Source organism: Oncorhynchus masou, chromosome 15, assembly GCF_036934945.1.
Source record: "Oncorhynchus masou masou isolate Uvic2021 chromosome 15, UVic_Omas_1.1, whole genome shotgun sequence".
Lineage (NCBI taxonomy): Eukaryota > Metazoa > Chordata > Actinopteri > Salmoniformes > Salmonidae > Oncorhynchus > Oncorhynchus masou.
The window spans coordinates 35,296,505-35,313,121 of record NC_088226.1 but is presented as its reverse complement, the minus strand read 5'-3'; the positions used below and the strand labels follow the sequence as shown (position 1 = coordinate 35,313,121).

The 16,617-nt window shown below is 46.5% G+C and overlaps 1 protein-coding gene across 3 annotated transcripts in view; it reads right to left on the bottom strand.

Annotated features, from left to right (window-relative positions):
* LOC135556180 (ribonucleoprotein PTB-binding 2-like) overlaps nucleotides 1–16,617 on the bottom strand; it is a 68,549-nt gene that overhangs the window by 27,175 nt on the left and 24,757 nt on the right. For all 3 annotated transcript variants that reach the window (XM_064989165.1, XM_064989166.1, XM_064989168.1), the window contains exon 3: nucleotides 8,200–8,669. In XM_064989165.1, coding sequence (XP_064845237.1) covers nucleotides 8,200–8,669 — 470 coding nt within the window. The remainder of the gene's footprint in view (nucleotides 1–8,199; nucleotides 8,670–16,617) is intronic.

Sequence of the window (16,617 nt, the reverse complement as noted above, 5' to 3'; positions counted from 1 at the left end):
TAAACCATTTATTTTGGTGTTGCCGTAGCCTGTTTCTGGTCTCAGGTTCAGGAATGGTGGAAAATGCATAGCATTGATCTAAAATTAACCCTAGAAATAGGAGATCTGGAGAGACCGGGTCAGTCAATTACTAATACTATTAGTAAAAGTATTTATCTTCAACTTGCAATCTGTGGATTCTATTAGATTAGATAGATTGAAATTGTATGTTAAACCTCACAGTATAGTTGAAAGATATGTGTTGCGTAGAAACCCGAAGAGAGTGGCCAGCAGAGATAGATGGGATGGGCTGAGGGAAGCTGAGGGTTGAGATGTGGAATTGGAGACAAGTGGGAGTGGAGTTGCTGTGTGGGGGATAGAATGATGGTCAAAGATACGTTTTTAAAAAAAGTCAAAATAAAACATAATAAAAAGTCCATTTGAATGACAGAGGGGCAGTGTTTTTACAATTAACGCTGGTTTGCCAGAGGCTGATGCCTTGTAGGTGTTTGTACACATGCATATACACACACACTCATTCAAATTAATGTAGTAGAGCGAAACATACACACAAACATATACGGTTGGCATTGCTGTTCTGATTTTAGTTGTCCTTGATGTCCTTTGTTTTCAATGTATTTATATATATATATATATATATATATATATATTTATATATATATATATATATATATATATATATATATATATATATATACATATATATATTTTGCATTTGCATTTTGTTTTCTTCTGTTTTTTCCTTTTTTCTCTTCAGTTCATTCTCTAGGAGGGTTCGGGTTCACGTTCTTTTGGCCTGGTGGGAGATCTGTCAACGTGCCCTTGAGCAGGGCATTGACCTTGGACGCTTCTGTGTGTCACTCTGAATAGGAGTCTGTTGGATGACTGGTGTGAAGTAGTTGTTGAGCGGCTTCACTGCAACTATATTGTATGTTTCAGATATCCAATAAAAAAAAAAGACAAAAATAACAAACAACATTTTTAAAAAGTGTGTGTCCGTTTGTGTGTCTGTACACGTGTGTGTGTGTGTAATGCACTAATCTGACCCCGAGGGCTCTATATACAGAGCAGAGAGTAGGAGCTGTAATTTAGCTGGGTGTCAAGCATCTGAGAGGGAAACCAAACCCTCAGAACAGACACCAGCACCGACCCCATTGGGTAACACAGCAATACATCCGTTAATCAGCGTCTTACAGGTAAAAATACGAACACTGCTGATGTTCTCGTCCAATGGTAAAGGAATAGGGAAATAAATGACAGCTGGCCAGTGTGCAATAGCTTTCCCTACGCAACCTGAAAATATGAACTGATGGCGAGAGGGTTTGGCTGACTGTGATCCTTAGTGGCCTCCGCTCTGCACTTCCACTGAGCCAGTGACATCTTTCTCCACTCCTCCATTCTTCCCTTCCTTGGTCCCTGGTCCATGTCCAGTGCTGACATAAAAACTAAAACATTTAGAGAGAGCCCCACCACCCCCCATCCCCACTACCAGTCCCTTTATAATATGAATTGCATTCATCTCCCCCCTCAGGATGAGGTTACTTCTGCTTCTTCGACATCACAATCATGTTAAAGGCCAGCTACTGTGGACACGTGTGTGTGTGTGTGTGTAGTGTTCATTATCCCCATCTTTGTGTCTCTATAATGGTGTGTGTGTGTAGTGGTCATTATCCCCATCTTTCTGTATCTACCATGGTGTGTGTAGTGTTCATTATCCCCATCCTTCTGTATCTACCATGGTGTGTGTGTGTGTGGTGTTCATTATCCCCATCTTTCTGTTTCTATCATGGTGTGTGTGTGTGTAGTGTTCGTTATCCCCATGTTTCTGTCTCTATCATGGTGAGTGTGTGTGTGTGGTGTCCATTATCCCCATCTTTCTGTCTCTATCATGGTGAGTGTGTGTGTGTGGTGTCCATTATCCCCATCTTTCTGTCTCTATCATGGTGAGTGTGTGTGTGTGGTGTCCATTATCCCCATCTTTCTGTCTCTATCATGGTGTGTGTGTGTGTGGTGTTCATTATCCCCATCTTTCTGTCTCTACCATGGTGTGGTGTGTAGTGTTCATTATCCCCATCTTTCTGTATCTAACATGGTGTGTGTGTGTGTAGTGTTCATTATCCCCATCTTTCTGTTTCTATCATGGTGTGTGTGTGTGTAGTGTTCATTATCCCCATCTTTCTGTATCTAACATGGTGTGTGTGTGTGTAGTGTTCATTATCCCCATCTTTCTGTCTCTATCATGGTGTGTGTGTGTAGTGTTCATTATCCCCATCTTTCTGTATCTAACATGGTGTGTGTGTGTGTAGTGTTCATTATCCCCATCCTTCTGTCTCTATCATGGTGTGTGTGTGTGTAGTGTTCATTATCCCCATCTTTCTGTATCTAACATGGTGTGTGTGTGTAGTGTTCATTATCCCCATCTTTCTGTCTCTATCATGGTGTGTGTGTGTAGTGTTCATTATCCCCATGTTTCTGTATCTATCATGGTGTGTGTGTGTGTAGTGGTCATTATCCCCATCTTTCTGTATCTACCATGGTGTGTGTAGTGTTCATTATCCCCATCTTTCTGTATCTAACATGGTGTGTGTGTGTGTAGTGTTCATTATCCCCATGTTTCTGTTTCTATCATGGTGTGTGTGTGTGTAGTGTTCATTATCCCCATCTTTCTGTATCTAACATGGTGTGTGTGTGTGTAGTGTTCATTATCCCCATCTTTCTGTCTCTATCATGGTGTGTGTGTGTAGTGTTCATTATCCCCATCTTTCTGTATCTATCATGGTGTGTGTGTGCAGTGTTTATTATCCCCATCTTTCTGTTTCTATCATGGTGTGTGTGTGTGTAGTGTTCATTATCCCCATGTTTCTGTATCTATCATGGTGTGTGTGTGTGTAGTGGTCATTATCCCCATCTTTCTGTATCTACCATGGTGTGTGTAGTGTTCATTATCCCCATCTTTCTGTATCTAACATGGTGTGTGTGTGTGTAGTGTTCATTATCCCCATGTTTCTGTCTCTACCATGGTGTGTGTGTGTGTGTGTAGTGTTCATTATCCCCATGTTTCTGTCTCTACCATGGTGTGTGTGTGTGTAGTGTTCATTATCCCCATCTTTCTGTATCTAACATGGTGTGTGTGTGTGTAGTGGTCATTATCCCCATCTTTCTGTCTCTACCACGGTGTGTGTGTGAGTGTAGTGTTCATTATCCCCATGTTTCTGTCTCTACCATGGTGTGGTGTGTAGTGTTCATTATCCCCATCTTTCTGTATCTAACATGGTGTGTGTGTGTGTAGTGTTCATTATCCCCATCCTTCTGTCTCTACCATGGTGTGTGTGTGTAGTGTTCATTATCCCCTTCTTTCTGTATCTATCATGGTGTGTGTGTGTGTAGTGTTCATTATCCCCATCTTTCGGTCTCTACCATGGTGTGTGTGTGTAGTGTTCATTATCCCCATCTTTCGGTCTCTATCATGGTGAGTGTGTGTGTGTGTGTAGTGGTCATTATCCCCATCTTTCGGTCTCTATCATGGTGTGTGTGTGTGTGTAGTGTTCATTATCCCCATCTTTCTGTCTCTATCATGGTGAGTGTGTGTGTGTGTGCGCAGTGTCCATTATCCCCGTCTTTCTGTATCTATTATGGTGTGTGTGTGTGCAGTGGTCATTATCCCCATCTTTCTGTCTCTCTGATGGTGTGTGTGTGTGTGTGCAGTGTTCATTATCCCCATATTTCTGTCTCTATCATGGTGTGTGTGTAGTGTTCATTATCCCCATGTTTCTGTCTCTATCATGGTGAGTGTGTGTGTGTGGTGTCCATTATCCCCATCTTTCTGTCTCTATCATGGTGTGTGTGTGTGTGGTGTTCATTATCCCCATCTTTCTGTTTCTATCATGGTGTGTGTGTGTGTAGTGTTCATTATCCCCATCTTTCTGTATCTAACATGGTGTGTGTAGTGTTCATTATCCCCATCTTTCTGTATCTAACATGGTGTGGTGTGTAGTGTTCATTATCCCCATCTTTCTGTTTCTATCATGGTGTGTGTGTGTGTAGTGTTCATTATCCCCATCTTTCTGTATCTAACATGGTGTGTGTGTGTGTAGTGTTCATTATCCCCATTTTTCTGTCTCTATCATGGTGTGTGTGTGTAGTGTTCATTATCCCCATCTTTCTGTATCTAACATGGTGTGTGTGTAGTGTTCATTATCCCCATGTTTCTGTATCTATCATGGTGTGTGTGTGTGTGTGTGCAGTGTTTATTATCCCCATCTTTCTGTTTCTATCATGGTGTGTGTGTAGTGTTCATTATCCCCATGTTTCTGTATCTATCATGGTGTGTGTGTGTGTAGTGGTCATTATCCCCATCTTTCTGTACCTACCATGGTGTGTGTAGTGTTCATTATCCCCATCTTTCTGTATCTAACATGGTGTGTGTGTGTGTAGTGTTCATTATCCCCATGTTTCTGTCTCTACCATGGTGTGTGTGTGTGTGTGTGTAGTGTTCATTATCCCCATGTTTCTGTCTCTACCATGGTGTGTGTGTGTGTAGTGTTCATTATCCCCATCTTTCTGTATCTAACATGGTGTGTGTGTGTGTAGTGGTCATTATCCCCATCTTTCTGTCTCTACCACGGTGTGTGTGTGAGTGTAGTGTTCATTATCCCCATGTTTCTGTCTCTACCATGGTGTGGTGTGTAGTGTTCATTATCCCCATCTTTCTGTATCTAACATGGTGTGTGTGTGTGTGTGTAGTGTTCATTATCCCCATCCTTCTGTCTCTAACATGGTGTGTGTGTGTAGTGGTCATTATCCCCATGTTTCTGTCTCTATCATGGTGTGTGTGTGTGTAGTGTTCATTATTCCCATCTTTCTGTATCTAACATGGTGTGTGTGTGTGTAGTGTTCATTATCCCCATCTTTCTGTATCTACCACGGTGTGTGTGTGTAGTGGTCATTATCCCCATGTTTCTGTCTCTATCATGGTGTGTGTGTGTGTAGTGTTCATTATTCCCATCTTTCTGTTTCTATCATGTGTGTGTATGTAGTGGTCATTATCCCCATCTTTCTGTCTCTATCATGGTGTGTGTGTGTGTGTAGTGGTCATTATCCCCATCTTTCTGTCTCTATCATGGTGTGTGTGTGTGTGTGTGTGTGTAGTGGTCATTATCCCCATCTTTCTGTCTCTATCATGGTCTGGCCAACTTCTCGGCATGGAACCCCCTCTGTGATGTCATCAATGCAGCTCTTTCCACTGTTTACAGAGCTGGCCAAGACACTTTCCTACGAAGAAAGCGAGAGAGAGAGTATGTGTGTGTGTGTGTGTGTGTCAGGGACAGATAAGTCATAGTGAACCAATATAGTTCTATACACACAGATTAGTGCACAAGCATAAACACACACAGACACACATACACACACAGAGCAGGAACTGTGCTCAGACCGTCAGAGCCACACCATATGGTTCTGCAAATGGAGACGTGTCTCTATACACACTCTACAGACAGTCACTGCCATTCGCTCCATGTCTCTGGCAGGTCATCTATCTCCTCTTACTAAGCGAACACCAGCCATGACTCAGAGCAGAGAAACACACAGACGTCGGGATGCTGCGGGCTGATCTGTCAGATCACAGTATACCTGGTGTGACTGTTTGTGCCTGTCTATGTTTGTCTTTGTATGTGTGAAAGTGAGAGTGCTTTGTGGGTGAATATATTCATATGTACAGTACATTTAGTATGCATGGTGTGATTGGCCAGTCCGATGAGGAGTGACAGGACAGGGGACCCCAGGCAGCCCTTCAGCAGATCTCCTTCCTGGAAGAGGTTAGAGGTCAGGAGGGGTTCTCTCCCCGGGACCTGGGTGTCAGTCAGTCTAGGGAAAGTGTGTGTGTGTGTGCGCGTGTTCATCAAGCTGACAACCCCAATGCGCTGGTTGTCAGTCTGTGACAGCTGTTAACCTCCAGGTCACTTTTGAGTTGAGACTTTGAAGACCTTAAAAGTGACCGTGATCTGACCATAGATATGGGGGTCACGGTGCTCCTGTCAAAAAGGTCACTGACAGGACAGAGGAGACGCCACACCTGACTCACTGAGAGGCTGGGACAGAGGAGACTAGGAGGAGAGCTGTGTCGGAGTACCAGCGTGTGAGAGAAAAAGGCTGTGATTGAACGTGTCAGAGTAAGAATGGGGTGCTGGGAGATGTCCCTGGGTCGTTTTGAGTGTGACTTAGCAAACAGGTATCAGTCAGCTCCACTCTGCCTGGCACAGTAGTGAAACCATCCCGGCTGTGTGTTTGCTGGCTACAAACCTGCGCCTGTGCAGTATTTATTTTCCGAAAAGGACAAACACTTCTTCCCGAATAAGTCGTCCGAGTACCTCCTCTTCACCCATATTTACCACTCTACCTCTCTATCACTCGGAGTTCTCCAAACTACTCCTAACTCGACTCCTCTCCTCTCACAGGTACCTTGCTTTATCGCTGTCAGTGATGACTCATGTAACGTACTGTTGCGTCTGAGAGGCCTCTCCTGCCCCTTGAGAGAGCGAGAGAGAAAGAGAGAGAGAGGTTGGAGAGAGAGAGAGAGAGGTTGGAGAGAGAGAGAGGTTGGAGAGAGAGAGAGAGGTTGGAGAGAGAGAGAGAGGTTGGAGAGAGAGAGAGAGAGAGAGAGAGAGGTTGAGAGAGAGAGAGAGAGGTTGAGAGAGAGAGAGGTTGAGAGAGAGAGAGGTTGGAGAGAGAGAGAGGTTGAGAGAGAGAGAGAGAGAGGTGGAGAGAGAGAGAGGTTGAGAGAGAGAGAGGTTGAGAGAGAGAGAGAGAGAGGTTGGAGAGAGAGAGAGAGAGAGAAAGAGAGGTTGGAGAGAGAGAGAGAAAGAGAGGTTGGAGAGAGAGAGAGAGAAAGAGAGGTTGGAGAGAGAGAGAGAAAGAGAGGTTAGAGAGAGAGAAAGAGAGGTTAGAGAGAGAGAGAGAGAGAGAGAGAGAGAGAGAGAGAGAGAGAGAGGTTGGAGAGAGAGACCGAGAGAGAGGAGAGAAAAAGAGAGCGAGACAGAGAGAGAGAGAGAGGGAGAGAGAGGGAGAGACACAGAGAGAGAGAGAGACAGAGAGGAGACAGAGAGAGAGAGAGAGAGGTTGGAGAGAGAGAGAGAGGTTGGAGAGAGAGAGAGAGAGACTGAGAGAGAAGAGAAAAAGAGAGCGAGACAGAGAGAGGGAGAGACACAGAGAGAGAGAGACAGAGAGGAGACAGAGAGAGAGAGAGAGAGGTTGGAGAGAGAGAGAGACCGAGAGAGACCGAGAGAGACCGAGAGAGAAGAGAGAAAAAGAGAGTGAGAGAGAAGAGAGAAAAAGAGAGCGAGACAGAGAGAGACATAGAAAGAGTGACTTCCGTCTACTGTCATTTACCTGCTTCTAACGGCCCTGGCATTCTCAGCCTGGCTCTTGATATCACTTAAGGGGCTGAGTCACTTTCAAGCACTGCAGCTGGGGGATAGAAGGGCCCTCAGGAGGCAGCAGACTAGGGGAGATCCTAGGGGTTAGGGTGGAAGAGGGATGGTAGTGGGGGTGAGGGTGTAGGGGTTAAGTGCCTACACGTGGAAGGGGGTTGAATAGAGAGGGCAGACAGAGAGGTGAGTAAAACTAGTAAAACCAGCTGTAACAGTAAAACTAGGAAGGAAGCCTAAGGCTGAGAACAGTGTGGAGCTGTGAACGAGGCTACAGGCTATAGGAGTGGGGGGCTTTGGATTGAAGCTCAATGCCTCGATCTCTGGGAGTAATGGGATTTTGTGGAAGAAACCATTAGGGAAGAGAGTTGTGGTCACGGCAGAGTGTAGGAGAAGGCACACTCAAAACGCTGAACCGTAGGTCAAAGCCTGCTGGCTCTGCAACAGCTAGGAAACATGAGTCCAAAACACCCACAAACCATCATGGGACTTTGATCGTGTAGGCGTATTGTAGTCTGTGTGGGAGGGGTTGGAGAGTTAGAGGGGGGTGGAGGGGCGTAGGAGAAGGAAGGATGAAAGGATGGGGAAGAGGAGGGGAGGACTTGAACGTGGGGGCGCTCGGTTAGGAAGAGCCGGCAGGCAGGGAAAGACGAGTCGCGCTGGTGTCACGGTCAACAGGTCTCACCCCGGCAACCCCCCCCAATTCACACAGCGTCAGGGCCCGTTGAGGCGCTTGAACTCCAAAGCCTCACAAAGAAGTATCCCGCTTCGGACTCACCTGGCAGAAGACAGGCTTGTAGCGCTCAGAGAACAGCAGGTTCAGCTCCTCCGACTCGTACTCCTGGGGCAGCCGGTCCACACAGAGGCACTTAGAGTGGAGGTGGTGACCCGCGGTCAGCTGGTTCACGTCTGTCCACTGGATCATGACCGCGCGGTCCCCCTGCGGTCGCCCCAGCAGCTCCGACCGCGCCCGCGACGCTGAGTCCTTCTTCATGTACTCCACGAAGCCGTAGCCCTTGGAGTGTCCGGTGAGCTCGCTGTAGACCAGGAAGCAGCGCTCGATGTTTCCGTAGGAACGGACCAGCTCCTCCAGCTGCTGGGCAGTGAAGGTGTGGGGCAGGTTGGTGAGGCACAGCAGGGAGTCGGTGGGCTGGAGCTGCACCGTGATGTCTCGGCCACGCATGTTGCTCTGGTGGAGGGAGCGGATGGCACCCTGAGCCTGGTCACCGTTCAGCAGGGTCACAAACGCTGGAGGGACATGGACAGGGACGCACAGAGACAGGGAAATGGACAGAGATAGGGACAGAGATACACAGAGACAGGGACAGAGATACACAGAGACAGGAAAATGGACAGAGATACACATAGACAGGGAAATGGACAGAGATACACAGACAGGGAAATGGACAGAGATACACAGACAGGGAAATGGACAGAGATACACAGACAGGGAAATGGACAGAGATGCACAGAAACAGGGGAATGGACAGAGATACACAGAGACAGGGAGACAGGAATACACAGAGACAGGGAAATGGACAGAGATGCACAGAGACAGGGACAGAGATACACATAGACAGGGAAATGGACAGAGATGCACAGAGACAGGGACAGAGATACACATAGACAGGGAAATGGACAGAGATGCACAGAGACAGGAATACACAGAGACAGGGAAATGGACAGAGATGCACAGAGACATGGAAGGGGACACGGGCAGAGAGACCAGGACAGGGACACACAAAGACAAGGAGAAACACACACAGAGAGAACAATACACACACACAGAGACAGAAACACATGCAGAGAGACAGAATGGGAGAGAGAGGGGTACAGAAAAATACACACCCAGAAACCAAACAGACAGAGAAACACAGAGATACACAGAGAGAAAGACCCACATTAGCTGGGAGCAGCCTGGAAAGAATCCACTCACTGACACACATATTTATCCCACTCCTAAACACACATTGACAGAACAGAAACAGCATGATAGATCACAATAACAGGGGAGGTGTTTACAACATCACAGTCCAGTAAACAGGCTTAATCAAACCTGAACCCTTTTATACAAACGCTAACAGCCCGAAACGACCCCCCCCCTCCCCGAAAACGCCGACGCAAGTGATTCATGGGCCGTGAAATGAGGCGGTAATGAATTGATATGGAATGTGTAGCGTGGCCAAAATAACCCTCAGTCGGGCGAACGTTGAGCCTGAGCCCACTGTAACAGCATCTGACTGACTGACTGGCCGAAACACGTCCATGTCATTTTTTTGGAAGTTAAAACTTACATTTACGATTGCTGGCCCGTCTTCTTCATAACTGACTGTTAACCGTGTTAACCCTTTAGTGCCTGTGGTAGGTCTGTGTTGACTATTTACTGAGAGGAACTAATATCTATATCTAAATATTTGGTGGCTATTAGCCTCCCCAGTCGACATTGTGAGTCCTAATGCACTTCCAGTGCGCAGAGGATGTTGCTGATACATTATTACACAAGTGGACAAGTGAGTCAGAGATGTGTGTGTGTGTGTTGAGTGCGAGGGAGGGAGAGGGATGCGGGGTACTGTAGAGTTGATTAATGATGACTAATGTTTAGAGAGACACCGGCTCAGTCTAACAGTGATCCCACTGATGTCTGACAACTGACGCAACGGTGGAGCTGAACCCAGAGCACCAATGTGAAGTCAGGACCGTTCTGCCAGATGAAACCAGAGAGGACCACTCTCCCACGTCCCACCAGCCTCTAGAACTCACAGCTCCATCTGCACCACTTCACATTCCATTAAAGTGTTCACGAACGCCGCCAGCCATCCCGCCCGGGCAAATCAATTAACTCAACGTTTCCATACTCAAAACTGCATGATGGATGTATTTTTCTGAGCCAAGACGGTAATCTGGTTATACCGCGGTGAGTCAAGTAACGTTACACTGTGCGATGCATTTGACCTCTCTCTCTCTCTCTCCATGTGAGAGAGGGATGGAGAGAGGGGAGGTGGAGAGAAAGCTAGGTGGAGAGAGAGGTAGGTGGAGAGAGAGTTAGGTGGAGGTGGAGAGAGAGTTAGGTGGAGAGAGAGAGGTCGGTGGAGGTGGAGAGAGAGGTAGGTGGAGGTGGAGAGAGAGGTAGGTGGAGGTGGAGAGAGAGGTAGGTGGAGAGAGAGGTAGGTGGAGGTGGAGAGAGAGGTAGGTGGAGGTGGAGAGAGAGATGGAGAGAGAGGTAGGTGGAGAGAGAAAGAAAGAGAGAGTGGAGGTGGAGAGAGAGAGAAAGAAAAAGAAAGAGAGAGAAAGAAAGAAAGAGAGAGAAAGAAAGAAAGAAAGAGAGGTAGGTGGAGGTGGAGAGAGAGGTAGGTGGAGGTGGAGAGAGAGAGGGAGAGAGAGGTAGGTGGAGAGAGAAAGAAAGAGAGAGTGGAGGTGGAGAGAGAGAGAAAGGAAAAGAAAGAGAGAGAAAGAAAGAGAGAGAAAGAAAGAAAGAAAGAGAGGTAGGTGGAGGTGGAGAGAGAGAGAGGTAGGCTGACTCAGTAATGGTATAATACAGACACAGTCCAGAGTCTGATGACAGATTTTTCAGGCAAATGTTTCGCTCCAAAAAACACAAAGAGGCTCTTAATTATGGGGCGGCGATCGTTCGGTATTTGTATTTCTATAAGGAGCGTGTCGTACGGTAAGGGGAACAGGGAGAAGGAGAGAAAGAAAGACTGAATCTTTGCGGAATCATCTCCAAGCCTACAATTCCACATGCCATGTTCATCGGGTAGTAGCTCATTAAAAAACCTCAGAAGATACAGGCGCTAAGGAGGACAGCTAATGTCTATGAGTCTATTGTGTCGAAACAATGTGGTTTAGTTCACCTGCTATGCTCCTGTCAATGCCATAGTGTAGATGGCACCCCCTCTCTGTTCCTACACTACGGCCACGCTTAGCCACGTTCTGAACGCACCCGACAGACGGTAACACATTTCAACAGGCGAGGCGCGGCTAGAAAGGCAGTCCAAGGGTTTTAGACCTGTAGGCTGTAGCGTAAAAACCCTTTGGTTGCCGTCGAAAGCCCGAACTTGGCCCTACCTTCTGACTTCCAGCATGTCAATCACAATAGGCAAAGCCAGGGTTCTTTGGTCTCTCCGCAAACACACACACAATCTGGATATAAAACGCACACAGATGCAACAGACACGTGTCAACACAGCGAGGTCAACTCAAGTATAACCCTTTCACAGAGGCAATCGTGTTTCCTCCCCAATGCCGTAGCCCTGCGATCTCTTTCCTCTCCCTACCTGACAACTAACAGAGAGAGTGGGAACACGTTTTCACTGTCGTCTCAATCTGAGAATCAGAGCAGCACTTCAATTTCCATGACTCTTGTCAGGCAACCTGGCCTTTTGTCTTTCTGCATACGAACCACCCACCCACACTCTCCACTCAACTCCATCACTTACTGCCCCCCACCCAGCTCCAGCCTCTTCAGCCCCCCCCAGAACCTGGCTCTCTAGCCCCTCACAGCCCCCCCCCACCATGAGTGGCCAGGGAGTGAGTTACCCTCCCACGCAGGGCGGGGGATGGAAGACTTGTTCAAGCTCAAGTGGACCACCACACCTCCCAGTGCTAATGCACACAGTGAGTGGAACCTCTTCTCGCTCCCACCTATGGCCCAGCTCTCCATCCCTCTATCTCCGCCATCATTCCGTCTCTCGCACCCACCACTAACTAGTACCATGCCGGCACATCGCCATCTTTTTTTCAGTGTCTCTCTCTCTCTCTCTCTCTCTCTCTCGCTGCATGTTCCACTAACTAAATCCTGACCAGAAAGTCCCCTAATAGACCTCTGAACCACGCCATCAAGTCTAACACCCATGCCACCACAACCTGAAAAAGTATCACTCCCCCACCACATCACACGCGGCTTCCTTCCCCTTTCGGTAGAGGCTGAAACTAGCCCTGTCTCTGAGGTCTGTTAGCCACGATAAGGCGATGGAGACGTCCTAGAGAAGTATAGGGGACACATAAAGCCCGTCTGCTCTCCAATTTAGACTGTCGATCGTCTTCAGGTCAGTGCTGGGGAAACCCACAGCTGAGGCCGGGGTGAGCGTAAACTGTTGACGATACGGCGGTCAGAACTGATCGGGGGGACTGAGTGGAATGGAGAACACACGAATCTCAACGTAGACCTGCTGCTGTTGACGAGTACGGTGGAGAAAGAAGTCGCAGGCTTCTCCTCTGCGATTCTTAATTGAGTGCGTCGTTTTGTACGTGTACCTTTTTAGAAAATGATCAAATAAACTCAACTTGACCCCCCCCCCCCCCCCCACACACACACACAAAAAAAATAAAGACTGATAGGGTCCGTACAGCGCACTACTTCTCACTACGTAGGGAAAGAGGGGGGGGGGGCATGTGTGACACAGCCGTAGTGTGTGGTCAGATCACTGAAGGGAGAAACTCTCTGAGGGGGAAGTTCTATCTAAAACAAGACAATCCAAACACGGGTTCAGAGGGGCTGAAGTGAAACTGAACTATCACCTGTGCTAGTGATCGAAACATGATCCAGTAGTAGATCCGACGGAGCGGTGGATCGTACGATCCCCGTGCGCGGTACAGCTGCCCTCAAGGGTCAAATATTGCCTGCACGGCAGGTAAGCAGCACACAACGATTGGGTCTCGGGGGCTTTTGTGACGCCTTCAGGCCTGTTGGTTTTGTTAAACCCACTGCAAAAGGGTCAGCGCAGTATGTGTGTGTGGGTGGATAGATGGATGTTGTCAGTGGTGCATGTCAGACAACACACACACACACACACACACACACACCTGCTGTTTGTGGAGATAACACCAGATTGGGCTGGCTGTGAACAAGTGTTCCTATGCCAACTGTTGTTTTCTCACTATCATTACCAATGCGGCCTTCGTCATCACCACCGTCATCATCACCTCAACCTCCAGTTAAACCAGACAGGCTCTTCAGTGTAATGAGGAGAGGTGTTGTTGGGGCACTAAGAAGGGGTGTAGGGGCGAATAACTTAATGAACAACCTACACAGCACTAAGGCTAATTGCTACCTCTTGAGCTGTGACTATTGTAAGAAGAGGCAACAACAGAGGAGAACAGAGCCCCACAGTAGGATTGACTTCCTGTGTGCAAAACAGCTCCATCAAATACTATGAAACTAGGTGCAAGTGTAATAGAGAATCAAATCTATGAGACAGTGTTATGTGACACCCACACACACACACACCTTTTCCCATAATGCCAGAGAGTATAACACCATCGTTTTGTCCAGGTTCAGTAACAGCGACTTAACAGGGAACATGTAACTAGCTATGAGTTCGCTACAGAGCGGGATCAACCCTGGCGATATCAATCGCATAACTCACACGGCCTGGCATGTAGGCTGCTGCTCTCATTTACAGATACTGACTCACACAGCACACAGATGGACAGATGACGATGGAGTGAGAGATGGGGGGAGGGGAGAGAGAGAGAGAGAGAAACAAAGAAAGAAAGAAAATGGGAGAGACAGAGAGAGAGAGAGAGAGAGAGGTCTGCCTGCAGTTGTCCTCAGAGGTAACTCCAGGGCCGAGAGGTCTCAAGTCATATTGCTAGTTAGAGCTGAGTCATAGACAAGTACACCCGTAATGGATTGTTTGCATTCTACAGTAATAATAACGCTAATAACAAAAAAGAACATAGGCGTTCTGGAAAACAGGGGAAAGGGCGAGTCAGAACATTGCTCTCTCAGAAACAGCCGTGGTTCTGGAAATATTTTGCATCTTTAGGTAAATTGGCAAGTAGAAACCGGATGGAGCTTCAGTACATTGGGTTATATGATGAGATGGTGTTAGCTGCCAGATTGGATACAAGCTCTCCTTCCTCAGAGATGCCAGTTGTTTGTGACGCAAGCAATGTACTGACACTGGCTATCTTGGCACACTGTTGCTCTTCCACTCTCTATATAGCTGAACATTTCTCCTAAACATCCTATATAAATACAGGGACCATCGTCAGCTCGACATATTAAAGAAACACTGTTAACCGTGGAGCAATACTGAAATTGTTTGTGATCATTGAAATCTAGGAATCTTTGAAAAGGTAGAAAGACTACTCCCTAGGGTAGTGGTCAACAACCGGTCGATCTTGATGGTATTCCTAGTCGATCAACAAGCATTTCTGTAGAAAATCCAACGATAAAAGGTTGCGCTCCTTTTCTTTCCCGTCTTGCGCCGTTCGTGGTAGGTGCACTCGATTCAGGTGCCCTGGGCACCAGACAGGCAAAGTGTTCCCATTTTGAACCATTTCCTACCCGGCGGAGCGGGTAATCAGTTGATAAAACGAGTGCGCCTACTGCGCTAGCCAATCGGATAGCTCAAATCACAGTGCCTACCTACAGCTTCGACGACCCCAGCCACAGCAAAGTTACTGTGATACGCGCCTATATAAGACACACACACACACACACATCACACACACACACACATATATATATATTATTATTATTATAAGATTGCATACCTTTTAAAACAATGACCAGAGAGACTGTCAAAGAATACATGGCATCGGTGCCAGTTGAGTTTTGCCATCAGGTGGAAGACCAGGTGTCCCCACTCACTGGTCAGTCTCACGGGGGAGACTTTTCTCCTTTTTGGTTCCAGGTAGAACCCTTTTCAGTTCCATGTAGAACCCTTTCAACAGAGTGTTCTACCTGGAACCAAAAGGGTTCTCCATCAGCGAGGTCATAATTTGACCTTGTTTTTCCAGAGTTCCCAGTTATATTGAAATCACCATGACCATCAGATGCAGGTACCATCAATCCAGTCAAATAAAAGAAAGCAAATAATATGCTAATTACTTCAATTTATTATAAAAGCTCTTTTACCAACTGATCTATTTTATTATCAAAACTTGAGTTTTAAAATATAATATGGTCTCAGAAGAACAATATTGTTAGGCGGCATATAGCCAATACGCTACTGCCCAAACCTCATTCCTACAGAACTGTTTTTATTAGGTTAATGTAAAAATTATTAAATATGTTTTTCTTTTCTTTTTATCTGAGCCACTGCCCTAGGGAATCCTTTTTACATCAAACCCAAAAGAGTTCTACCTGGAACAAGAAGTGTTTTACCTGTGATGGGTTCTGACTCCTAAACTTGAAATGTTGTTCATTATCAGATCTCCTATTGAAATATTACATACCCTCGTAAAACTGACAATCCTTGACTTCAGCGATGTCATTAACAAAATAGCCTCCAACACTCTACTCGGCAAACTGGATGCAGTCTATCACAGTGCCATCCGTTTTGCCACCAAAGCCCCATATACTACCCACCACTGCGACCTGTATGCTCTCGTTGGCTGGTCCTCGCTACATATTCGTCACCAGACCCACTGGCTCCAGGTCATCTATAAGTCTCTGCTAGGTAAAGCTCCGCCTTATCTCAGCTCACTGGTCACGATAACAACACCTACCCGTAGCACGCACTCCAGCAGGTATATCTCACTGGTCATCCCCAAAGCCAACACCTCCTTTGGCCGCCTTTCCTTCCAGTTCTCTGCTGCCAATGACTGGAATGAATTGCAAAAATCGCTGAAGCTGGAGATTTATTTCCCTCACTAACTTTAAAAATTAGCTATCTGAGCAGCTAACTGATCGCTGCAGCTTTACATAGCCCATCTGTAAATATCCCATCCAATCTTCCTACCTCATCCCCATATTGTTTTGATTTACTTTTTTGCTCTTTTGCCCACCAGTATTTCTACTTGGCATCATCATCTGCACATCTATCACTCCAGTGTTAATTTGCTAAATTGTAATTACTTCGCTACTATGGCCTGTTGATTGCCTTACCTCCTCACGCCATTTGCACACACTGTATATAGACTTTTTTTCTATTGTGTTATTGACTGTACGCTTGTTTATTCCATGTGTAACTCTGTGTTGTTGTTGTTTGTGTCGCACTGCTTTGCTTTATCTTGGCCAGGTTGCAGTTGTAAATGAGAACTTGTTCTCAACTAGTCTACCTGGTTAAATAAAGTTGAAATAAAAAAATACAAATATTGAGTGCCATAGTCTGGTTTCTAAACCGGAAGTTAATGGTTATCTGTAGGAGGAATGCATACGGTGCAGGCAATTAAGCTTGGAATGTACTTAGTAACGGAAAGGCAATCGCATGGTTGCCGGCACTGATAAGGGTGGAGAGATGTGGTT